Source organism: Neoarius graeffei, chromosome 21 (assembly GCF_027579695.1).
Source record: "Neoarius graeffei isolate fNeoGra1 chromosome 21, fNeoGra1.pri, whole genome shotgun sequence".
In the NCBI taxonomy this organism is placed as follows: domain Eukaryota; kingdom Metazoa; phylum Chordata; class Actinopteri; order Siluriformes; family Ariidae; genus Neoarius; species Neoarius graeffei.
In genome coordinates this window covers 61,303,882-61,329,123 of record NC_083589.1, presented here as the reverse complement: position 1 = coordinate 61,329,123, position 25,242 = coordinate 61,303,882, and the positions used below count along the sequence as shown (strand labels likewise).

At 41.8% G+C, this 25,242-nt stretch overlaps 1 protein-coding gene across 3 annotated transcripts in view; it reads left to right on the top strand.

Moving 5' to 3' along the window:
• The first annotated feature begins 4,630 nt into the window (after positions 1 to 4,630).
• The window catches only part of atp2b1a (ATPase plasma membrane Ca2+ transporting 1a), a 70,190-nt gene continuing 49,578 nt past the window's right edge, over positions 4,631 to 25,242 (top strand). For all 3 annotated transcript variants that reach the window (XM_060903457.1, XM_060903456.1, XM_060903458.1), the window contains exons 1-2: positions 4,631 to 4,710; positions 16,700 to 17,139. In XM_060903457.1, coding sequence (XP_060759440.1) covers positions 16,947 to 17,139 — 193 coding nt within the window. In that variant the 5' untranslated portion in view covers positions 4,631 to 4,710; positions 16,700 to 16,946. The remainder of the gene's footprint in view (positions 4,711 to 16,699; positions 17,140 to 25,242) is intronic.

Below are 25,242 nucleotides of genomic sequence, written 5' to 3'. Positions count from 1 at the left end.
GCAGTTGACTTGCTGACTTTAGGACTGCGGTTGACTTGCTGACTTTAGGACTGCGGTTGACTTGCTGACTTTGGGACTGCAGTTGACTTGCTGACTTTGGGACTGCGGTTGTTGTGAACGGTTTTGCACTTGGGTTTCCATCGGTGGGGGGTTTATAGCATCAACGAAGCTGACTTTATGTTAGGACTGTTAATGTTATAGTCATGTTGTCTGTTGTTGCCCAAATGAGGATGGGTTCCCTTTTGAGTCTGGTTCCTCTCGAGGTTTCTTCCTCATGTCATCTGAGGGAGTTTTTCCTTGCCACCATCGCCACAGGCTTGCTCATTGGGGATAGATTAGGGATAAAATTAGCTCATATTTTAAGTCGTTCAAATTCTGTAAAGCTGCTTTGCGACAATGTTTATTGCTAAAAGTGCTATACAAATAAACTTGACTTGACTTGACTGCTGAGTTGAGAAAGGTTCAATGGTTCGAGAAGCAGCTTTGGGACCAAAAGGTCACCAGTTTGATTCCCTGGACCAGCAGGAATGGCTGAAGTGCCCTTGAGCAAGGCCTTTAACCCCCAAATGCTCCCCAGGCTGCTCTGGGTATGTTGTATGTCACTCTGGAGTGTCTAAGAGCATCTTCTACAACTAATGTAATGTAATTTAACCGATAATGTCCAGCCAACAGTGATGCTATGTTCATAACTAACCTTCTAAAAGGTGCTCCATCCAACAAGTGAAGAGTGTCAGCAAGTGTCCACAGTGTTGGGAGTAATATATTAGCACCAGCACCATGTGTTACCATTTTGGTGTCAATAAGAGTGATTTACCCACCATATTTGGTGGACCCTTTCCAATGATGGACAAATTGTTAAAAGCAACCAATGAGCTCCAGTTGATAATTGGAGATCTACAAAAGACAGCCAACATCAAATAATGATGTTTCTAAAGAATCTATCACCATAGAAAATTGTCAGTATGCTTAGTAAGTGTGTTATCCTGGTCAGGATGGTGGAGGATCCGGGGAATATCCCAGAGACAATGGATATGAGCCGGGAATACACCCTGAACGGAACAAGCTCACATTCACATCTAGAGGCAATTCACAATAACCAGTTCACCCACCAGCTCTCAGGATATTTGTATATGTATATTCTAAAGTATTTTCTCACAGGTTTTTGGTTGCATTTGCATTCTGTAATGGGTGCTTTTAAAATGTTTCAAAATACAACATCTACACTCAAAGACATAAATACGTTTAATATTTTAAACATTTTAAATGATATACCACCTCATATCATAGCGCTGCCAAATTCTCGATTCTGATTGGTCAGAAGGTGTTGATCAGTTTTCTATAACAGTTGATCTGCTTGTGGTGCAGCTGCAAATCACAGGCGTATACAGTATTAAGAGACATTTATTTAACATTTAGGGAAGGAGTCTCCAGTGTCGGTGCTTTGTTACAGTCAGAGGTAAAGCTGTATCTTTAAGTCCTCAAGACAGAAAGGTTTACACTTTGTAGTTTCTCTAACATTACAGGGGGATTTTATTTGTCTTATCAACTTCAAGAGAGAGTAAGAGAGGCTAGTGAGCAAGCTAGAGTTTAACAGGAATTAACTTGTTTTATGGAAGTTCCACAGCATTACATTTAACTATACTGAGAGTAAAAACTACAGCATGTTTGGGGTGTTTCTTTTTAAATAAATAAAAATCAAAAATTAAATCATTGGCAAATTGCTGTGCTGTGGAAGAAGAAAACAAATTCGGATATTAGGACATTCAACATCATGATAGTGACAGTAAATGAATATGCATGCAACAGCTTGTGTTTTTAAGACGTTTAGAAATACACTACATTGCCAAAAGTATGTGGACACATGACCGTCATACCCGTATTCCCCAAACTGTAGCCACAAAGTTGGACGCACACAATTGTCTGTAATGTCTTTGTATTCTGTAGCATTATACTATAATTTGGGGCTGCATGGTGGTGTAGTGGTTAGCGCTGTCGCCTCACAGCAAGAAGGTCCAGGTTCGAGCCCCGTGGCCGGCGAGGGCCTTTCTGTGCGGAGTTTGCATGTTCTCCCCGTGTCCGCGTGGGTTTCCTCCGGGTGCTCCGGTTTCCCCCACAGTCCAAAGACATGCAGGTTAGGTTAACTGGTGACTCTAAATTGACTGTAGGTGTGAATGTGAGTGTGAATGGTTGTCTGTGTCTATGTGTCAGCCCTGTGATGACCTGGCGACTTGTCCAGGGTGTACCCCGCCTTTCGCCCGTAGTCAGCTGGGATAGGATCCAGCTTGCCTGCGACCCTGTAGAACAGGATAAAGTGGCTAGAGATAATGAGATGAGATGAGATACTATAATTTCCCTTCACTGGAACTACCAGGTCCAAACCCGGTCCAGCATCATTCATGATGCTCCTGTACACAAAGCAAGGAGGGTTAAGGATGGAGTGGAAGAACTTGAGTGTCCTGTACGGAGCCCTGACTGAACTCAACCCTACCGAACACCTTTGGGATGAACTGGAACACTGACTGTACGCCAGACCTCCTCACACAACATCAGTACCTCATCGCGCTAATACTCTTACACCTGAATGAACACAAATCCCTCCAGTCACGCCCAAGGGCGGCTGGTGCATAAGGGCGATTGGGCGACGCACTGCCAAAACGAAAAAAAAATGTTTTTTTCTTTTTTTTAAACAAACTTTCACCAGCGCTGCTCTAGGCCGTTTTAATCTGTCTCTGGGTATCATTGTCCAATCAGGGTGGTCTTGCTTCTAGAGTACCGCCCCTTTTGGGGCGATTTCAGTCACGCTGAAAATCGCCCAAGAGTTCACTGATAGAGTCCCATGTTAATATATTTTTTTTCTCCTGACTGACACTTCAATGCAATCTCTATGGGTTCCGAGGGGGCGTGCCCTAACGTGCTTACGTCACTGCGAAGCGCGGCAAAGTTGTGTTCGATCCGTTCAGTTTCTGAGGTGAGATGGATGCGGAAAGCAATTCAATGCGGTCCTGAAAAGAAGTTCCATTTAGTCAGCGATCAAATCGAGCTAAATTGGCAACAAAACAAGCTGGACCCCCCTCGACCAAATCTAAACATAAAACAAATTTCGACAAAGGGGGGAAATCATATACTCGAGGTTTTACTTCAACATGGTCCCAGCGCAAATCCTGGCGAGCTGGCTGCGAGGACGCCTCAGTGGTTTTCTGCTCCCCCTGCTTACTTTTCCACCCTGGAGGGGCTCCACGGACGACACTGCTTGGACCGTCACTGGAGTTTCGGACATGCGTCATTTGTCGGAGAAAATAAAAAAACATGAGTCATCAAAGATTCACATGGGCAGCTGCCTGAAATTTTCGGCTTTTGGGAGAATGAACGTCGCTACACAACCGGATGAGGGCTACAGGCTAGCAGTTCGCCGCCACAACGATGAGGTGAGCAAGAACAGGCACATATTAAACCGGCTCATCCAATGCGTGAAATTTTGTGGAGTGTTCGAGTTAGCTCTATGAGGCAAAGACGAAACTGAGGGCTCCAGTCACCGTGGTGTTTTTCTGGGTTTGGTTGACTTCGTGACTCACACACACACAGTCACAGAATCCGTTCACTTTTGATGTTTTCAATGTGCATTTTTATATTTGCCACACTTTGCTCTGAGAGTTAGCACTTTGGTAATATCCTTGGTAAATACCAGTAATTGCAAGATCTAAAGATCCGCTCATCTATTTATTCAACTGCTATTGTTATGTTAGCCAACTATTTACAATGTTTTGTTACAGTAAGTGCACTTTCCTGTTTGTCCTTCAGTTGCACAATCTGTAAAATTCTTCATGGAGTTTGAAGTACAAAATCTATTTACAGAACATTCTGTAGAACAGTTGACTTGCTACCTAGGTCAGTTTACTTCAGTCCTGTGGACATTTATGGTCCGTGTAGACATAACGGGGGAAAATTGCCCCCCCTGAAAAAAAATCCAGGAGCCGCCACTGGCCACGCCCCAAACATCCAGTGGAAAGCCTTCCCAGAAGACTGGAAGGAGGGTGTCCGTATACTTTTGGCCATGCAGTGTATGTACAGTATGATGATAAATAATTTCCTGTGCATGAGTGTGGTAGCTTTACATGATATCCAGAATGAAGGAAATGTCTTAATATCTAAATACACGTTGGACCGTGTGTGTGTGTGTGTGTGTGTAGTGAGGTCCTGCCAGAACAGCGCCATCGAATCAAGATAGAAAATCTCTACGTCATGGAAACAGTGACGTCGGCTTTAATTAGCCGTTGGGGAAGACTTGTCCCAGACTGTGGGCGGGGCTTAGAGAGCCCGGACCGGCGCACGAGCTTAATTTTATTTTATTATTATTATTATTTTTTGTCAAGTGCATTCATTATGTGTACCACAAACACTGTTTCTTTAAATCTGTGGTTTAAAGTCTGTCTGTCATCAGCGCTTCAAAGGCGGAAATGTAAAATAATATATAATAAATAAATATATATTATATATACATATATGGTGACGTCACGGTTTCCAGCAGCGACTGATATCTCGGTTAAGCCAATCGGGGATTCGCATTAATGTCTCTTAGACCCGGCCTCCTGACGTGAGTCACGTGCTCCACAGCGGCGCTCGCCAGTGGGCGGGGCTTCGCCTCAGATTGAAGGAGGGTGCTGGAGAGGCAGGAGTGCTGCGGCTCGCGGAGACTCGGGCGAACGCCGCTTGGTGAGTGGCTTATATTATATTAAATATATAGATATTAATTATTTTTTTTTTTTGCGTTGAAAAATTTCTCCCTTCAGTTCGCTTTCATTGACAGCACGCGCTTCTGAGCTGCTATGGCTAAGGGTTTGGGTTTTTCCCCCCTTTCTCTCTCTGTGTGTGTGTGTGTGTATCTCCACCTCAGGAACTGTTGTAGCCTTTTCCTTACGTTAGCTAGCCAAATTGGCTAGCACTGAGAGCTAGCGCATAGTCAGCCAAGCCAAGTGAAGTGAAGTGAAGTGAGGTGAGGTAAAGAACCGGTTTAAACAAACAAACAACACCAAAACTATATACTAGGTAAATTATCTAAGAGGAAGAAGAGTTAAAAAATGTTTGTTTGTTTTTTGTCTGTCTGTCTGTCAGTCAGGGAAGAGTTCGGTTGCAGAGTGACCGTTAAAGTCGTTGGAATTTAAATATTTAAACATTCTACTAATAGTAATACTAATAATAAGCAGATTCGAATGCGCGCGCGTGTCACAGTCTCCAGCAGCATGATGACAGGTCAGAGAGCGAGAGCGCGCGCTCGAGCTCATTGTTTTGTTATGGGATTTTTAATAATGATTGCTAATATGATTATTATTATTATTATTATTACAACAAATTATAGATCAGTATGATTGAATAACACGCGCGAGCATGCAGAGTCCATGCATATCGACAGCGACATGGTCCTGGGCTCGATACCCAAGAGGAGGCACTTTTTCCTGCTTTAGATCCACTGTGTAATGTTATCTAACTGTGGTGTGTGGAAGAGAGAGAGCGAGATGGATGGATGGATAACTGGTCCTTGCTGCTAGCTAACATTCATTGCATTGTCATTTAAAAAAAAAAAAGGAAGTCAATAAATAAAGAGCAAAGCACGTGTGTGTGTGTGTGTGTGTGTGTGTGTGTGTGTGTGTGTGTATTTGGAGCAACTCTGAGAGCAAGGTTCTTGATGTCAGGTCGATCATCTTAATTCTGATTTTCTGTCTATAGTCTTCACTTGCATGATGACCTGCATGGTCACTGAGTGTTATGTAATCTTAAAAGAGAAACGTGTTAGCCTACTTGCTAGCTGACTGTCATTTTGCTGTTTGGCTTTGGCTGCATGTCTCCTTCTCTTTCCTCTTCTCCTTGGGCTTCTGGTTTTAGCTTCTGAAAAAAAATACAGTAGTAATAATAAAGAGAGAGATCTGCTCTGATGCTGAACGATTATGAAGGATGTTGGGAAGAAATCCTAGCACTAATGCATCATGTTTAATGTTAGCTCTTCTCTTTCTGTTCCCCCATTCTCTCTCTCTCTCTCTCTCTCCTCTGGTTGTGTGTGTGTTGGGTGAGATCCCTCATGTGTACAAGATTTAGGGATTCAGTGTGTGGAAATGTAGTACAGACTTTTTTTTTTGGTTGTGCTAAAAAAAAATCTCCTAAAGCTTTGTAATGTAGCAGTGTGTCTGCTTTTTTTTTTTAAGTGTGCATTTGTTGTAAGCATGTGAGAAACAGAAACATCTTATTGTATCTTATATAAAATCGTCCACTGTTTGACTCCTGCATTATTCATGATCAGTTGAGCTGTCGGATTTTGTAATATTCATGCCCGGGTGATATTTTTGTCTCCGTGCTTTATTTATATGATGTGATGTTCAGGGAAGAACGAGACTTGTCATCAAATACACCTGTTAATACACCTGGTTTTGCTTAATTGATCGAGTTTGTGCATTTAAACAGAAAAAAAATGAATCGTGTGTATACTGGTTGGTTTTTTTTTTTTTAATTGTTTCCTTGCCCTAACCATGGAGCTGAATCTCTTGATGTTAGGCTATATGCTGCCTCTTTCATTCAGCAGTTATAACAAGTGTAGGAGTGCACTTGTTGTGAAATAAACTCCATGAGAACCCAAGGTCTTCAGAGTTTTTTCTTTCTTATGAATGAAAGGCAACCTCAGTTTGAGTCTGATTAGATAAGTGTGCCTTATAGAGTTCCAGCTCAGTTGTCCTTGTGCATAAATATTATTCCATAAGTGAAATTTGGAAGAATAAATTTTCAGACAGGCGTTTTTTTTTTTTTTCCCCTCTCCTCTCCACCTGTTAATGGTTCATGCAGTCAGTGACAGCACAGCACTGGAGAAGTGCCCTTCGCTACACCAATCAATAAGCCAGACAAGTCCGACTGAGCAGTCCCCAGACGTAGTGAAGCTCAAGTATCGGTGTACGTGAGGAGCTGAATGCAGAGGGCGACGGAGTCACTGTCACCGAGGGCAAGGGTTCAGAACACAAACGCCACTGGTCAAAGTTCAGGAGGAGCAAAAACACAATGGTGGCTAGATGCTGCTTTTTCACTTTCTTTAGAGAGCACAAAGGAACAGTGAAACGCTTTGGGGAGAAAAGTAACAGAAGGCCATGGTTTAGTATCAGATCAAATGTTCGTTACAGTGCATCACTAAGTTTATTCTTGGTAAATAAATATCTTCCATCAGCTCTATGCTGTAGTGAAACTCACAAACTAGCTTTCTCACTCAGGATGTGATGGTGAAGGTGTGAGCTCATAAAACTATGAATTGTGTGTGTTAACAAATCCATCTCAAATCATTTATGAATGAAGGATAACTTATAAGTGATGGATAAAGGTGCAGCTTTGTATTATCAAGTCGTCTTCCTTTCTCTCCACATGTTGGTGTTCTTAAAGGAATGCTCAAGTGAGTTTCTCTGTGCTTCTAATATATCAGCACTGCAGAATGAGCAAAGTAGGAGAGAATGAATGTAGATGAAGAGGAAGACCTGTGTAGTGACAGTTTCAGCCTACAGGAGGTGTCCTCGTTTGTTTGTATAGAGTTGAAAGAACATTGCATGTCATGGTGACAGGTCAAATAGAAATAAGAGATTTGGCATATATCTCTTCATTCATTCTTCTCATGATGGCTAACTGGTGAGTCCTAGTTTGTGAGAGGCGTTGTTAAACTTTCTGGAGTCGTGGCAAAGTGTAGCACGCTAGCCGTGAAGTCTCATGTCGTACGTCAAGATCTTGTTGATTATGTTCGAGGTCACGCAGACGCATACAACGTGGTTTAATTTCCTGAAGCACCAAAATGACAGGCGTTACACTCGGGTGGTATAGGGTCAGGGGGCAGTAATGCTCAGGGGTGCTTGTGAAGTGTACACCCGCTGTTGGGGGGGGTGTCAGAGAGAGGGAGCGAATGTCTCATCTCATTATCTCTAGCCGCTTTATCCTTCTACAGGGTCGCAGGCAAGCTGGAGCCTATCCCAGCTGACTACGGGCGAAAGGCGGGGTACACCCTGGACAAGTCGCCAGGTCATCACAGGGCTGACACATAGACACAGACAACCATTCACACTCACACCTACGCTCAATTTAGAGTCACCAGTTAACCTAACCTGCATGTCTTTGGACTGTGGGGGAAACCGGAGCACCCAGAGGAAACCCACGCGGACACGGGGAGAACATGCAAACTCCACACAGAAAGGCTCTTGCCGGCACCGGGGCTTGAACCCAGGACCTTCTTGCTGTGAGGCGACAGCGCTAACCACTACACCACCGTGCCGCCGGGAGCGAATGTCTTAAAGAATAGTTTTAACTCTGTGGTCATGTTTTTCAAGTGGAACAGAAAGGAACAGTAGCGCAGCGGGTGTTACTGTTACACTGATGGAGTAACGAATGACACAACCCCGACACTTAAACTGAATGTGATTCTGTGGAGTACGAGTGTTACGGTTTTGACAGCGTGATAACCTAGACTAAAAATATCACACTAATGGGCGTCCATTTGAGTTGCACGAGCCTTTACGCTATTTTTCTGCACAAAAGTATCTTTACATGTCCATGTCGTGGTGCAGAAAACCGAGCACTTTCACTTCTTTCATTTAAACAAACAAAAAGAGGTAACATATTAAGAATTGAGTGTTTTATAACTTGTTCTTTTTAATTAATACCAAAACTACTGGAACATAATTAACGAACAACATTAGCGTGAGGTGAATATGCTTGGCTCCACGCACCAACTAGCTAATGGCTGTATTATGACCAGTTGAAATCAGTGAAATGCAATGTATTTGGTTTGCAGGAGCTTAAAAGAACATGGCGAGCAAAATAATAAGTTAGTGCGCTAAAGGGAGAGAAAACGTAATCGTACTTTAAGGTCTGTGTGGAAAATGTATGAAGCTGTGAGTCAGTGTGTTTTTTAAGATGAAAGTTGTAACAAAGCTCTGCTCTGAAATCAGTATAAATCCTCTCACTTAACATCAGCCAGCATTCTAAGCAGCGTTGTGAAAAGGTGTTTTGTTTTGTTTTTTAAGTGTTTCTTATTTATTCGTCATTTTGTAGACGTGTTTTATAATCATCATTACTGAGGTGGTGAACTAAACTATCTGACATGTTTCAAAAAATGAGTCGCACATTAAGTTTGTTGCTTGTTCAAATGAAATATTTTCTTACCTGCAACCAAAAGCCGATTGGCCTTGAAAGAACACAGCAGGTTTTTACAGAAACCCCCCCCCCCCCCCCCCCAAAGGTGTTGATTTTTATACAGAATAATTAAATATGTCCTGTTATAAAACCTGTTTCAGTCCTGTTATAAAACCTCTGCGAATGTCCCTCGCTGATCACTGGGTCACATGCTGTCTTCACCGTCTTACACGTATGCTAATACTTTCTCTCAAACCTCATGGCAGAAACGTTCGCGCTCCTTCATCAGCCAGACTCATTGTCACTCTTCTCTGCTCTTAGTGCTTTATTTTCTTACATGCAATCTCATAAGAGTCATCCAGAGAAACGGATAAATGCGTGTGCAGGAGAAATGGAGATGGAGCCAATCTGATCAGTTAGTCACGAAGAACGAGGTCTTGTTTACAGTGGCAGCCTGGCAAAAGGCAAAGCCTCAGGGTTGTGTGATGTTCAGGCCATTTAAAGCTGCACTGGAAAGTTCTTATCTCTCTCTTTCCAGTGGAAACGCCAGAGATGAAGATGTTCCAGAGTTGCATGATGATCACAACCCACTCTTCCCTGTAATCTCAGTTCTTACTCCTCTCTAGTTTTACAATCTTCATCAATGATCATCATGTCTCCAATTCCTGTTTCGAGTTTGTGATCGATATATTTCTTCTCTTCTTTGGAGCAGTTTCCCCCCCGCCAGCACACCAACACAACCAGCAGGTTTATTTGTAATTGCTATTGGACAAAAGTCCTCAGTCCTTAAGTGTTGTGCTTGAGTCCTTGATATTTCTTCATTCTTCAACACATTAAAAAAGGTGGAAAAGCAACAACTCTTCAGCCATGATGAGTGAAGAAGAAGCACCTTTGTGTTCGGTCGTGTTTTGTAAGAGATGTGGACCGTGTAAGGGTTTGATAATGCTTGTGTCGAGTGAAGTTGAAAACAGGCCTTGGTTTAAAAAGGAAAAAAGTTGAAACGGTGCATGTTTAAAGTAAACGTCTGAGAGCTCGGATCTCGCCCATGACCCATTCAGGCCACGAGGGAACGTTTTGGAAATTATGAAAAGTTGATTTGACGCAGTAGTGTTTGATCTGTTAATCAGCAAGTAAATGACCGAAAACAAAAAGGACATAATCAACTTAATAGTAGGATGGGGTATACAGTGTTTAAAAATCACAGTAAAATAGATCAGGTTTAAATTTGGTCCAGGCCCTGTGATGACCTGGCGACTTGTCCAGGGTGTACCCTGCCTCTCGCCCATAGTCAGCTGGGATAGGCTCCAGCTTGCCTGCGACCCTGTAGAACAGGATAAGTGGCTACGGATATTGGATGGATAAATTTGGTCCATTAGAGATGACTGATTTGTTGCCAGTGTTGATACCATGGGCACTTTAGAGTTTGTATGGTGAAAGGAACGGGCCATGAAGACATAGTTTGGCAAAAGTTTACATCTAATGGGAATTTTTATTTTTGGTCGACGAGAGGAGTTTTTGGGGTTTTTTCTCCTTGAGGCATCTCTTTGTGCTTGCTTTGTAGTTTTAAGTTAAGTAACAAGTGCTGTTTTATTGGGGACGCCATGGTCTATTGGTCGGAGAAGCAGCTTTGGGACCAAAAGGTTGTCTGGTCGATTCCCTGGACCAGCAGGAATGGCTAAAGTGCCCTTGAGCAAGGCACCTAACCCCCAGCCGCTCCCCAGCATTACGTTACTGTTGTCATCTGCGGGCGTGTACCATCCGTTCAGCTCTGATGAGGGAGTGTCATGGCCAAACTGTAGTCTACAGGAGACCATGTATTTTATGTACTTAAAAGGATTTTAATAAAGTGCTATTAATTGTTTGTACATTACATGCCAGATTTGGCCTAGCAATTAGCAGCACAAGCTAACTGTACTAGCTACAAACACTCTGATCTTTTATTTTCTTTAGTTTTATTATTTTTTTAGGCAGGTAGGAGTTTATTCCTGCCTTACAGGAGCCACATCTTAAAGACATCTGACGGTCAAGATCACTTGATTTTAAAACTGTGGAATCTGCTTTGTTTGAATCAATACCAAAAGCCATGATGGATTGTTGGTGGTGCCTGCCTTCAAGGGCGTATAGATTGTGTATCTGTCTTTCACGCGGAAATGTGGATCTTGCGTACCTTTTTAAAACAGATTTGTTGTTAAATCTACCCTAACAAGGAAAAGTTCAGTTTAGTTTAGTGCACTTCCTTCTTTTAAACGAGTAACGTACTGGAGCAGTAGTGAATGTACAGTATGTGTGATGTCAGTGCTGAACAAGCAGGTTGGTTTAGCTGTACATCTGAACGAGTGCTTTATGATTTCCTTCAGTTGTTCATTGGACCAGTCAGAATCTCTGAAGATTACTAGAGTTCAGATCTTCTCATCTTGTCCTTTTAATCCGTGCAGCCAATAGTGACCATGTAATTTATGTATGTATAATCAGGAAGTTTTTGTGGTGTGCTTACTTGGAGATTTCTCAGTTTTCCTTGCCATGCAGAGGGGACGCTCTGAAAGCAGCGACGCGTGCACACAGTTCAGGTGAGCAACACTCACTCCAAGGGGTTTCTGAATCATACAGTACGATTAAAACAGACCCCTCGGTTTTATTCCCCTCACATAAACGTGTCGTGACACACTTCAGCTGGAGCCGCAGTGGGGATGGGGGACAAGGACGAGGATGGGGAGGGGGTCAACTGGGTGCTGCTAAAAATACATCACCGCCTGTGACTCCAGTGAGGAGGGATCCCTGGAATTGCTGTCCTTGACTTGCATGCACAGAGCTGGTGCGCACACGCGCGCACACATGGGGTTCAGTTGCCAAGCCAGGATGCATGGGGTGGAGGGGTTCCGTAGGTTTTCGGGCACCGGTTCTGCTGACTCAAAATCGAAATGTTTCATAAAGAAAACATGACTGTTGGAGAAGCTAAGAAGGAGATTAGATACATGGGCTTATGTATTATCATCATTGATACAACGAGTATACAGACGTTTTGGAGACCGCGTCCTTCCTTTGTGTACACGTTAAAGATTGCTAGTCCAGTGTTGCAAGGGTTAACTGAGTGCCATTGCTCAGCCACGTACCATCCCAGCTGTTCTTTAGCCATCTAGTCACAATGATTTTCTGCTGTTGTGACATGTGACCTGCTTTGCAATTTGAAACTGTTAGCGTGTAGCAAATGTTGGCAGTGCGCTCGCTCCAGCCTAGCCATGATCTCTCGTTCGAGCTTCCCTATTCGCAGATCCAGTACAGCAGGAAAGTTTGCTTTGGCATGTTTCATTTGATCAAAGATAACCCCCAGTTCCCCGGGGGTTGATTTGTTTGTTTGTTTGTTTGTTTGTTTGTTTTCTTTTGTTTGCATTTTGTTTTTTAAGTAGGAATACTGTGTTTGTTTCTTACAATAAATAAGTTATCTGACTCATTTGATTATGACAAGACAGTTATGTAAACAGGAAGTGAGGCAGGTTTTTTTGTTTGATACACTTCTCTTGTGCCACATGAGGAAGTGTTTCTTTAGCACTGGACCTGAGAACTGTGAGAGAATATCTTTCAGTTTGTGTGTGGAAAAAGTACAGTACCACATTAGTTCCTCACTCATCAAACAACTTATTTAAAGTTGCATTGCATAGTTTTTTTTTTTTTTTAAAGCTAATAAAGTGATCCTTGATGAGTCGGAGAGAAAAATGCTTTATATTACCATGCTTGAGATGCTGTGAGAAGTTTGTACACATGCATCAAAGATCAAACAGCATCACAGACCAAATTTAAGCATGGATGAATTATAGACCGGGGGGAGTCCTTAAAAGATTTAGGACTGATGGAATTTTAGCTTTTTCTTGCTGAAGTGTTAATTTAATACAAAGCGAAAAAATGCTAATATTGGCAGAATTTCATATTTCCCGGTATGAATGAAAGTATGTGAATTGTTCAGCTCGAAGTTGTGGCCAGTTAACCAAAAAGAGGCAAGGGTTCTCGGTGAGGTCTGTGTATTTTTGTCTTGCAAACTCATCCAGGAGTGAGTGATTCAAGCTTTTTTTTTTTTTTTTTCTTCTTCCTCATTTGATCTATGTCTTTTCATCCTCTGGTCTGGAATTTAGCTATCAGGCTTGTGGCAGACGTCTCCGACAGGCATGACAACAAAATACACAGGTTAGATGATCATGCTCAGAACACAGCCTCTGGTGTGGCAAATGAACAAGCATTACACTTTTTTTTTTTTTTTTTTTTTTGGGGCTTTTTTCACCTTTTATTATTGGATAGGACAGTGTAGAGACAGGAAATGAGCAGGAGAGAGACGGGGAGGGATCGGGAAATGACCTCGGGCCGGAATCGAACCCGGGTCCCCGGATTTATGGTATGGCGCCTTATCCACCTGAGCCACGACACCCCCTACACTTGTTTTTTTTTTAACATCATGAGAATGCATGCTCAAATGAAATGCTGCCCTAGCATATAAACCGCATACTACGACTCTGTCGGTTGTCGACTGAACAATTGACAAAAACAGGATCTTCATATTTATCATTCTTTTAATGTAAAAACCTAAAAGAGCAAATGAAATGTAAGTGTGCTGTTTGGGAAGCCACTCCTACATTGCTGCACCATTGGTGCTTATAAAAATAGTGTGGGGTTTTTATTATTATTTTTTTTCCCTTTTTGTGCTGATTGTGAAAGGCGTTAATGTCCTCTCATCGACACACACTGGCAGTGAGTTACAGTTCCAACCTAGGAACTGTTTTTCAATATCTGCTCCCTTTTTGTGAATAAAACAGCACTATGTTTCTAAAATCCAGATGCTGGCCTGTTATTTTTAGTGCTGTAGTATAGCAGTTAGCTAATGCTTTTTGATGATCACATGAATTTAATTTAATCGGCACTTTGGAGACAGGTTTACTTTACAAACGCTCTTGCAACGAAGCAAGAAGCAAAATGATTATGCTCAGGAAAGGCATTGGTTTAATCTCATTAACCGTTGTTTCTGCTTCTTTTCACTTGCTCTGCAGCAAGTGTATGAAAGGTGACACTTGCAGTCACTGAAGTTCACTCTGAGTTAGGCTCCTCGTAATAATGGGCAGGATTCATTCGGACAGTTATTTGGGATTCTGTAAGAATGATTTCTTGTGAAGGAAGAAATGACACACTCCAGACCGTGCTGTTATATGAAACTATTGCGTGCCAGAGCGGGTCTGATACAGCATAACCCCACTGCTTAAAAAATTACTAAAAATCATATTAGAACGAGTGCAGTAACTTTAACCTGTTCATGTTGCAGCTGGAGCTGCTGTCTTAGCCATGCAAAATACAAAAACAACACACACCTTCATTACATTACAGGCATTTAGCAGACAGTCTTATCCAGAGCAACGTACAACACACTCTATGCAGGTGGGAGTTCAGTGCCTTGCTCAAGGGCATTTTAGCCATTCCTGCTGGTCCAGGGAATTGAACCAGCAACCTTTTGGTCCCAAAGCTGCTTCTCTAACCATTATAGGTCATGGCTACAGTATTCATTCAGCCATGTTGTGGTATAGTTAAGTTATTCCACGAAATCATGTCATGAGCTGATAGCTGACGAGGCACATAGCACAGAGTTGTCTATAATCCATGTACGAGGAGATCGAGTGTAATAACCCCTTTTATTTTTTATTCTATCCGCGTTCACTGGATTTTGAGAAACGGAGCATGTTTATTTTTTGCAAATTTGATAAGCTTTATACAAAACGTCCAACAAAATCATTTCTGTTTAGAATGTAAACAAACCGGCAAAATGACAGGAGCAAGTTGTGAAAAATGCGATTTATAATAATTCTTTGGAAAAAAAGACGTTCTCACCATCAAATATTGTTGTTGCTTTTTATTTATTTTTGTATTTTGGGGGGTTTTGTTTTGAGTAGAATTTTTAGTTCGTCCTTGGTTGGTTCGGCAACACGCTCCGCCATTTTGTTTTTCTCTACTCACAGTATATGAGCTGATATCCTCGTAGTAGAGTAGCCAATCAGAGCATGTGATTTCTCATATCCAGGGAATGTGGATGGAATAAAGTCAGTTATATAACAGGGAGTTCTGGTCCACTAATTTGATTGGTCAAGTGGCATTCCAAGAGTGTTGCGATTTCGCCATAACAGCGCTTGGACGCTTCACTGTGTGTCACTCAGCTTGTCACATAAAACTCCAATTTTACCAGAAACACCTTTAACAGGAATGTGCAAGTCAGTGTGTGCTAATCAGCTGTCCGGCATACTATAAAGTGAGCGTGGCTTCATTGGCATCTATATCCACTTTCAAAGTGAAAAACAGAACATTTGATCATATTGTGTCCAAAAAAATTACTTACTCGATATTAATTTCCTGTTTATAGAACTGCTGTATAAAAGCAAGATCACACTCGAGGTCATGCTGCTGTACTGAATATCAGCACGGCTGTGATACGGCGCTCACCTACGGCCCCATTCTTACCATCAGATCGCAGCCATGCTCTCATTCAGTACAGCGGCACGACCTCGAGGGTGATCTGGCTTAATTAATTAAATGCATAATTGGGAGCATCATGGAAATGAGTCATCTGATGGACTTGCATAAGTGTTGAGTTTACTAATGTGGGTTAGATGTTAGAATCACTGCGTAGGAGTATGAATCAAAGATTAGCTTCAGCTTCCCTCCTTTATGGTCATTAGGGTAGGCTAATTTTTGCTGTTTGAGCAGTTTTTGCATTTCCTGTTGTGGTGTGTGTGTGTAATTTTTTTTTTTTTTTTTTGGGGGGGGGTTGTTTGTTTGGGTTTTTTTTTTTTGCATGAAGGTTATTCTGCCCCCCCCCCCCCCCCCCCCCCCCCCCCAAAAAAAAAAAAAAATGGGCTAAACGGATTTATTACTTCCTCAGGTAACTTCATAGTTTAAAGTTCTGGGAAGCTGCGAAAACTTCAAATATTTCTTCATTGAAATTAGCAGTTAAGCTGTGTGTGGGTTTTTTTTTTTTTTTTTTTTTTTTAATAAATAATATTAAAATTGAATTGGCGTAAGTTGATCATTAGGCAGCCATGGCATAAAGGTTAGAGAAGCAGCCTTGGACCCAAAGGGTTACCAGTTCAGTTCCCTAGACCAGCAAGAAAAATGTGAGAGGAGTGAGTGAAACAGCATTTTCCTCTCCCTCTGTATCATGACTGAAATGCCCTTAAGCAAGGCATCTAACCCCCAAACGCTGTATACCCCATAGCTGGAGTGTGTGTGTGTGTGTTTCCCCTCACATGTTGAAGGAGGGTGAAAGTTTGATAGGATATCAGATCTATATAGGAGTGGTGATGTTTCTTGTCCTGTGCAAGAGTAAGCAGTGTGTCATGTTGAACCTTAGCCAGTGACCTGGTGTTCCTGCATTGTATTTATTTTTAGGTGTAATGGAATCTTGCTGAACTTTAGGTGTCCAGTGTTTCATTTCATAACAACCTTGCATAGTTTTGCACACTGTCCAGTTGCAATACATTATTCTGACCTCTCTCTCTCTCTCTCTCTCTCTCTCTCTCTCTCTCTCTCTCTCTAGATTTGTATGGATCGTGTTCTGTGAGGCTCCTGTCAGCATGAACGAATAAGCTTATGCACCAAGCTGAGGGAAATGGCTTTTGAATTGTCCCAGTCCTGCCACGTACAGTCAGTCCTCCTCCTTCCCTGAAGGACGTCAGCCGTTTATGGGAACTACTGGCATCGGTCTCCTGAGGATTTAGTTCTCCTTTCGGGACGCCTTTTTTTTCTTCTCTCTCTCTTTTTAACCCTCCCCCCTCCACAGCGACATGGCTAACAACTCGTACAGCGGAGTGAAGAACTCCATCATGGAACCCAATCATGATGGAGAATTCGGCTGCTCGCTCAAAGAGCTGCGCTCACTCATGGAACTGCGGGGGACTGAGGGATTACACAAAATCCAGGATTCTTACGGGGATGTTAACGGACTCTGCAACAGACTCAAAACTTCACCTGTAGATGGTACATAAGCTCTTCCTCCTTTCTGTTAGTTACGAGTATGAAAAAATGTGAGGCACAAAGGGTTGTACTGAATCTGCACGTGGTAAGTGACAGCTTTATTCGTGGTGTAGGACGAGGTGGAAAGAACATCTTGGAATTATAGCATCTAGTAATGAGTGCACTGGTGTTTTTTGGAATGGTCACACAAGCAGCACTCACCGTTACGGAGCTATAGAATAAAAATACCACAAGTAATCTAGTAGTTGTAAAATTGCATCCATTCTGTCACTGCGAGTTCCAGCTGTGATGGTACAGTTTGGGATTGTGTAATGCCCTTGGTATCACACCCTCCCCTCCCATCACTTGTCTCCACCCACTCACTCGGTGTACCTGCTGAGAGAATGAAACGGTAATGAGCATGGAGTCAGTGCCCAGCTCTCATCCACTCGCCCGCGCGCACCAGTTTATTCCCTTCTCATAGACATTGTGCTTAATCATAGGCATGACCTCCACTGAACTGTGGGTGGAACAAGGGATTTTCAGTTTGATCCTAGATTAAAAAAAAAAATCATCCATTACATCCACAGCTGCTTGATGTGCAGGCTTTATAGACTCCTCACTCTCCTGCATGGTCATGGGTGTAGCTGTCCTGTTCAGTCTGTTTTTAAATCAACTAATGTGAAGATATTGGCACTTCATAAGACATAATTTGTGTGTGTTATTCAGGAAACTTGCTAACACTGATCATGCACTCGTGTCAATATTTCCAGTGCAAATGGAAATATGTGATATCCATGGATTAGGAATGATTTATTTTTAATTTCTGGTTCATTCAGAACACAAACAGCATTTGCACGCGCTTGCTCCAGCGTTCCTAACCTCCCTCCCTCTGTCTGAAACCAGTTCTAAGGAAATAAAAGAACGGCTAATAATCTGCTTTACATTATAGACTTGCATATAATTTAATCTATGTATCAGTAGAATCTTGATTAGAATTGTTGAGTGAATTGGAGCATATAAAATCAATATAAATTCAAAGAGCTAAGAGCGTTTGAGATGACATATCAAGTTGCTTATATAGGCATTAAAGATGCAATAGTGGTGATTTTTAAAAAACATCTATCTTTATTTATTTTTATATAAATGTCTTACTTGTACAAATAACCTGGAGGATATGCAGAACATATATCCTGTTCTGTTGATCCTAGGGGCGGAGCTTTGTGTAGGAATGGGTTCAAGGAGTTTAAAAAAAAAAATTAATTCAAACGTCGAACACAACTACATGGGGAAACCATGGCCTAGAGGTTAGAGAAGTGGTTTTTGGGACCAAAAGGTAGCTGGTTTGATTCCTTAGACCAGCAAGAATGGCTGAAGTGCTCTTGAGCAAGGCTCTGACCCCTAGTTGCTCCCTGGGTGGGGTGTGTCAGGGTCCTCTGGATAAGAGCTTCTGCTAAATGCCTGTAATGTAATATAAAACATTGGTGTAAACTGTGGGTTTTGCACAAGTGTATTAGTTCACTGAGAAAAGTTGTTCAGAAACCGGAGTTCCAATTAGGAAAGCGTGTTTGTGTTTGGATTTGCCTTCTGTCAGTCGTTTTGTAGATACTTTTACAGGTCACTGTTGGTCCTGGGGGTGGAGCTTCATATGGGAATGGGTTCAAGGAGTAAAAAAAAAAAAAATTATTCAAACATTCACTAATCTTACCTAATGCACCTCCAGGAAATGCGCAGCTGAATTTTTATCATCCGTGGATTACTGGCATGGCCTTATTTTCCTATCATAAACAGTTTATATGCCACAGTATGTGTTCTGTTTATAAATATACAGAAACACACGAGTGTTGAATCTCTTTTGGCAAAACTAAGCAGCCATGTTTTTGTGCAGTGTACGTAGCGTGCACCAAACTGGCATAAGTCGTGGACACTGTGAGCCAGATCCCAGCATCCCATGCTGCTCCATTTCCTCTTACCCAAGAGCATTCTTATAAGAATATATTCTCAGTGCTCTTCTCTTCTTAACTAAAGGTTCCCTTAATTACATGACGGTCCATGACAACATGCTACACTTGTGATTTAAAGTCCCAGTGAACGGCTGAAATCCTGTACACTACAACCTCATGACCTGGAAAGTCTGGCTCTTTCTGTCACGTAAGCACTATGGCTGCAGGAGATCCAAAAAAACAGCATCATAATAATATCCATTTGTTAAAGGTCTGATAACCAATTACACCCAACTCTCAGCCAAACCCCACATGTGTTTTACAGCAGGGTTGTCATGGTAACCCATTTCTCAACCATTTCATACTGATTATATCCCCCCTGCACCACTCTCCTTCTTGTCCCCAGAACATTTTAAAAGATGTACCTGACTATAAAACACAGTTTAGACGCCTGTTTTGGTGCATGGTCAGGTCACGTTATTCCCCAACACGCGTGGGACGCTGTGATCGCTCCTTATTGGTAGAAATACCTGGTTGAAGTAGAAAGCATACAAGCTGACAATGACCAAGAAGCACGTTTACTTTGTGGTGTATTTTAGTCAAAAATGTAGAATTTTCTTTGCATTGTAGGATACTTTTTTTTTTTTTTGTCATAATTTTGGAGCGCCACTGCTAGTTTTTATTATATTCTAGAATAAAGTTACTGTTCAAAACAACGTCTTTCTACCTCGCTATCATTTCCAAAACGTCTGTCCAGGATTAGTCAATTTCCATTCCAGACCTTGCTGGTATCCAATTGCGTCAGCTCATCACCCAAGCCTAGTTAGCACACTGTCCGTGTAATTGTTCTTATTTTGAAGCGCTCCGCTTCCATCACCGTTCTGCATTCATTTGTCTACATTTGTACATTTCCATCTTCCTAAATGAGACGTTCATCTGAGCATCGACCTGCCCCAGCGCTGGTGTGACTGGTACTGTTTGCAGCAATGCTTGTAAAGATCTTCTCATTTGCACAGGATTATTTTAACTTGCAAATGTGAGCAAAACACTCATACAATACAGCTCCCATTTGTGTCTGGGCTCCTGGGGTGTGATGTGTCCTCATGAATAGACTGTCTAAACTTAGATGTTGAGTCAGAACAGAGTTCTGCAGAGGGAGAAAGGTTCTGTGGTGATGAGACATTTGTCTTGCTGAACCAGAGATTGACTGACTGACTCAAATATGCTACAGAGATGAATCAGATTGTAGAAAATGAAGAGAGGTTCATGTGAGACGGTTAAACAGATTTCCACACGTTTTCACAGCAGGCTTTTCTTAATCTCGTTCCTTTTCTAAGTGCATGGGTGCTCAAGGACCCAGTTAGGACAGAGTTAACACGCATCCTCGGGGATCTGATTGTAAGTGGACAGTGCAAAGTACAGGCGAGAATGTGGTCCAGGTTGTTTGAGACGCCTTGTGATCCGAGTATTTGGATGGACTGCGATGTGTATGACCATGTCTGACGTGAACACAAACCTCTTGATGCATCCCATGCAGGATTGCTTGATCGAAAATGAGACATGACAAGTACTGAATGTTACAAGGCAAATACTTAAAGGCGATGCTATAACTGTCGAGACGAAAGCTTGGCACAGCATCTTTTCATTAGTGTGTTTGGTGGGGTTTTTTTTTTTTTTCTTTTTTTGGGGGGGGCTCATGTACAAGTTTCATTAACAGACCATGCAACTGAAATATAAGCAGCCTGTACAGGTGAGAGACAGCTTCAATAAAACCTGCCTGTTTTTATATTAAAGGGGCCACGTCACCCTTCTGAGAATCCAATTCATGTTTTATTTGTTTATTTATTTTTTACATACAGACTTTGCTAGCTCTCTCTGCAGCAAAACCTCCACTACTTGCTGTTAGTAATCCCTTTGAAACCCATCTCAGACTTTTTCTTCATCTATGTGTCATGTGAAAGTTTTGAACACACTATTTTCTTTCCTTTGTGACCACCCACGGGACAGCTGAGGCCAGTTCTGGTCCGTTACAATGGAATAACCATGAGAAAACAGAATGGATTGGTGGAAAGAATTTAAAATGGCTAGTCTGATGAAATATCTTCAAAATTTGCGTTACACTTCATGATCTGTGGCTTAGGGTGTCGTGTTGGGGATGGTTTGCACGTTGTTGTGGAATATCAATGTATCTCAAATTCAATTCACAATTTTCTACTTGGCACAGAAGCTTCTGGGAAAGGTAAGCTGGCTGGCTTTGATTAAAATATTAGTGCGTTTATAATGCATTCTATCGTATACACCATCAAATCATGTGCTTTAAGGTAAACATCTTGGCTACTATGGTTTCTCATCAGAATCAAGACAGGCCACGCCCACAGGTGATAACCCTCAGGTGACAAACTACAAGCCACATGAGTGACTTCTCACTTGGGGCTAGATAGATTTTAATCCAAGTTCTCTAATCCCATTTATTTCTGTGTTGTTGCTGCTGACTGGTTTAATAATTAATATAATCTTCAAATATCTGTACTGACCATTAGTTTCTCTTAAGGTTGCATTTTCACTTCTAAATTCAAGACTTTGCCAAGTGCTGAATATGTAACCGATGAGGAGTATGGTTTCAACCTTTCTGTTCATCTTACGTTATACCAGTATGACTAATTCTGGAATCTGATTGGTCAGAAGGGAGAAGGGGTGTGGTTCCCTCCCCCTGTATAACAGAAGGCTTGGACAGGTGTTCCAGCTGTAACATGGACTATGGGTTAATATTAATTGTGCTAGTTCTAATGCATTAACAATATACACAGGGACTTGTACAGTAGACACTCCACATGATCTAAAACTAATAATAAATGGATTTGTAAAAAAAAACCTAACAAAGAAAGCGTATAATTGATGAGGTTTTTAGGAGAGTTTCTTTAACAATTATGGAAGAAGTCATGGTTCTTTGTAAAGTTTCAGTCGGCACAGGAAAGAATTCCGGTCAGAGGAGTTTATGCTCGCCAGGTTCTCCCTAAAAGGAAGGGGGGGGGGAGAGAGAGAGAGAGAGAGAGAGCGAGCGCGAGCGCTAGCTTGTTTGTCAAAGCTATAACATGAGTAAGAAGAGGAATGAATTTGTCTTGGACTTTCCACAACCTAACTATAAGCCATTAAAATGTGCAACATCCATCCGTTATCTGTAGCCACTTATCCTGTTCTACAGGGTCACAGGCAAGCTGGAGTCTATCCCAGCTGACCATGGGCGAAAGGTGGGGTTCACCCTGGACAAGTCGCCAGGTCAAAATGCGCAACATGTTCTTCGTTAATAAATTGCGCATCATAATTGTTAGCAGATCACCGTGGTATAAGTAAAAAATAACACACCCCGGATTGTGCTGTTATGTGGAAAATGATGCAGTTCAGGTGTAGTGGCATTCAGCTTGTGCGTTGTCGTATCACACCACCCCAGCATGTTGTTTTCATAGAACAGCATGGTCTGAAGTGTGTTGGGTTTATTTCCTACACCTCTGATACTAGTGCTAGATGTAATCCGGATGAGTTAAAGTGTATATTAATGCACTTGTTCTGATACGTTTCTACAAAACTCTTTTACTGGCACTCGTCTGGTGGATGATCAACACAATCTGGATCAGTGAACAAAAATATTTGACCAAAAAACCCCATAATCATTGGTGAGGTTTTCTGTAAGGAAATCTTTAATATTTATGTAAGGAGTCTCCAGTGTCAGTGCTTTTGACAGCTGTACACGATTTTCTACTTTATGCAGCTTCTCATTAACATAGATAAAAATGCAGTTTTTTCCCTTCACACCACCCCACTGCAGATTACTTTCCTATACCAGCATGCCCTGCTGTTTTATTCTGTCTATCAAAACTATAAACCTGTGACAGGAGGATGAAATAAGAGGTTAATGCATATTTATTATGCTTGGTAAGTTGGTTAGACGTTAGAAGTGCGTCTTGGAGCTCATAGTTTTGTCGAAAGAGATTAAAGCTGAGGTTGAACACTGCTTCTTTCTTTAGCATTTTGTCTGTAACCCAAAGTGTAGCTCACTGCTGAAGCTCAGTCTCAATTTAAAGCTGGGCCGAATCTATTTGCAGGACCAGCCCGTGATTTGAATTACTTGCAGTCAGGGTTGTCTGTCACCTTGCTTTTTAAACCATAATTACTGCCTCTTTCAAACGTGGCCATGTCACCCGAGCAGGAATTAAAATATCCTCTCAAGTACATTGTGAAAGGGGCGTCTGTAAATGTGACTAAACGACATGGAAACGCAGCCGTCGTGATGGGCAGGGGAGGCAAGAAATTTTCCTCTTTGCTGGGTTTTAATCTCCCCTTGTCACTGATGCATACTGCAAAAACGCAGAAGAAAAGGAAGTATTGTGGAAACATCAAACACGTATTTGCTGCTTTATTGTCTCCTGGGATGTGCCGATATTGTTGTGAGTAGTGCGGGATAAAGGACAAAGGATGCGTTCATTAGCTAGTAAGTAAAATAAAAGCTGCATAGGCCCCTGGTTTCATTACTGGAAATTGGTTGATTTAGGGTTAAAAAAAAAAAAAAATCTATCTTTCCTTCTTCACATCTTCCTGCTCTCCCTCCCTCCCCCCCCCCCCCAATATAACGATATAATAAGCGTATAATTTCCTGTATAGGAGACTCCTCTGCCAGTGTTTTGGTCATGAGCTGAATTTATCTTCTCCTTGCGCCTAAAAGATATTCACATTTGTGTTTTTTTTTTTTTCTTTTCTTGATGTTAAATTGTGAAGTGACTTTGTGTCATGCACATATTCTGATCAGTTTTGTCAGTCTTTCCGCATACCAGCAATTTCCTGATTGTGAAAAGGTCATGTACAGCCCCAATTCCAAAAAAGTTGGGACTTTGTGTAAAACAGAAATAAACAGAATATGACTATTTGCAAATCATGGTAACCCTGTGTTTCATTGAAAATGGTACAAAGACAACATATTAAATGTTGAAACTGAAATTTTATTGTTTAAAAATATTTGCGCATTTTGAATTTGTCAGCAACGCGTTTCAGGAAAGTTGGTACGGGGCAACAAAAGACTGAAAAAGTTGTGTAATGCTAAATAAGTAAATAATTTGGTTAATTGTCAGCGGGATGATTGGGTACAAAAAGAGCATCCCAGAGAGGCAGAGTCTTTTAGAGGTAAAGATGGGGAGGGGTTCACCTCTCTAAGAAAGACTCTGTGGGCAAACAGTGCAACAATTTTAAGAATAACGTTCCTCAATGAAAAATTGCAAAGAATTTGGGGATCACATCATCTATGGTCCATAATATCATTAAAAGATTCAGAGAATCTGGAGAAATCTCTGTATGCAAGAGACAAGGCTGAAAACTGACACTGGATGCCTGTGATCTTCAGGCCCTCAGGAGACACTGCATTAAAAGCAGACACGTGTCTGTAGTGGAAATCACTGTATGGGCTCAGGAATGCTTCAGAAAACCATCGTCTGTGAAAACACTTCATTACTGCATCCATAAACGCAAGTTAAAACCAGATATAAACAATATCCAGAAACCCCACCCCCTTCTCTGGGCCTGAGCTCTTTTATGATGGACTGAGGCGAAATGGAAAACTGTCCCGAGGTCTGATGAATCAAAAGTAGAAAATTCTTTTTAGAAATCATGGACACCATGTCCTCCAGGCTAAAGAGGAGAGGGACCATCTGGCTTGTTATCAGTGCACAGTTCAAAAGCCAGCATCTGCGATGGTATGAGGGGGCATTAGTGCACATGACATGGGTAGCTTGTACATCTGGGAAGGTGTCATTAATGCTGAATGATATAAATGCGTTTCAGAGCAATATTCTGCCATTCAGACACGATCTCTTTCAGGGAAGGCCTTCCTTCTTTCAGCAAAGACAACACCAAACCGCTTTCTGCACATATTAAAATTGCATGGCTCCACAGTAAAAGAGTCCAGGTGCTAAACTGGCCTGCTGCAGTCCAGACCTGTCTCCCATTTAAAACATTTGGCGCATTATGAAGCGCAAAATAATATAAAGGAGACTCTGAACTGTTGAGCAACTGAAATTGTATACCAGGCAAGAATGGGACAACATTTCTCTTTCAAAACTACAGCAATCCGTCTCCTCAGTTCCCAAACGTTTAGAGTGTTGTTAAAAGTAGAGGTGATGAAACACAGTGGTAAACTCGA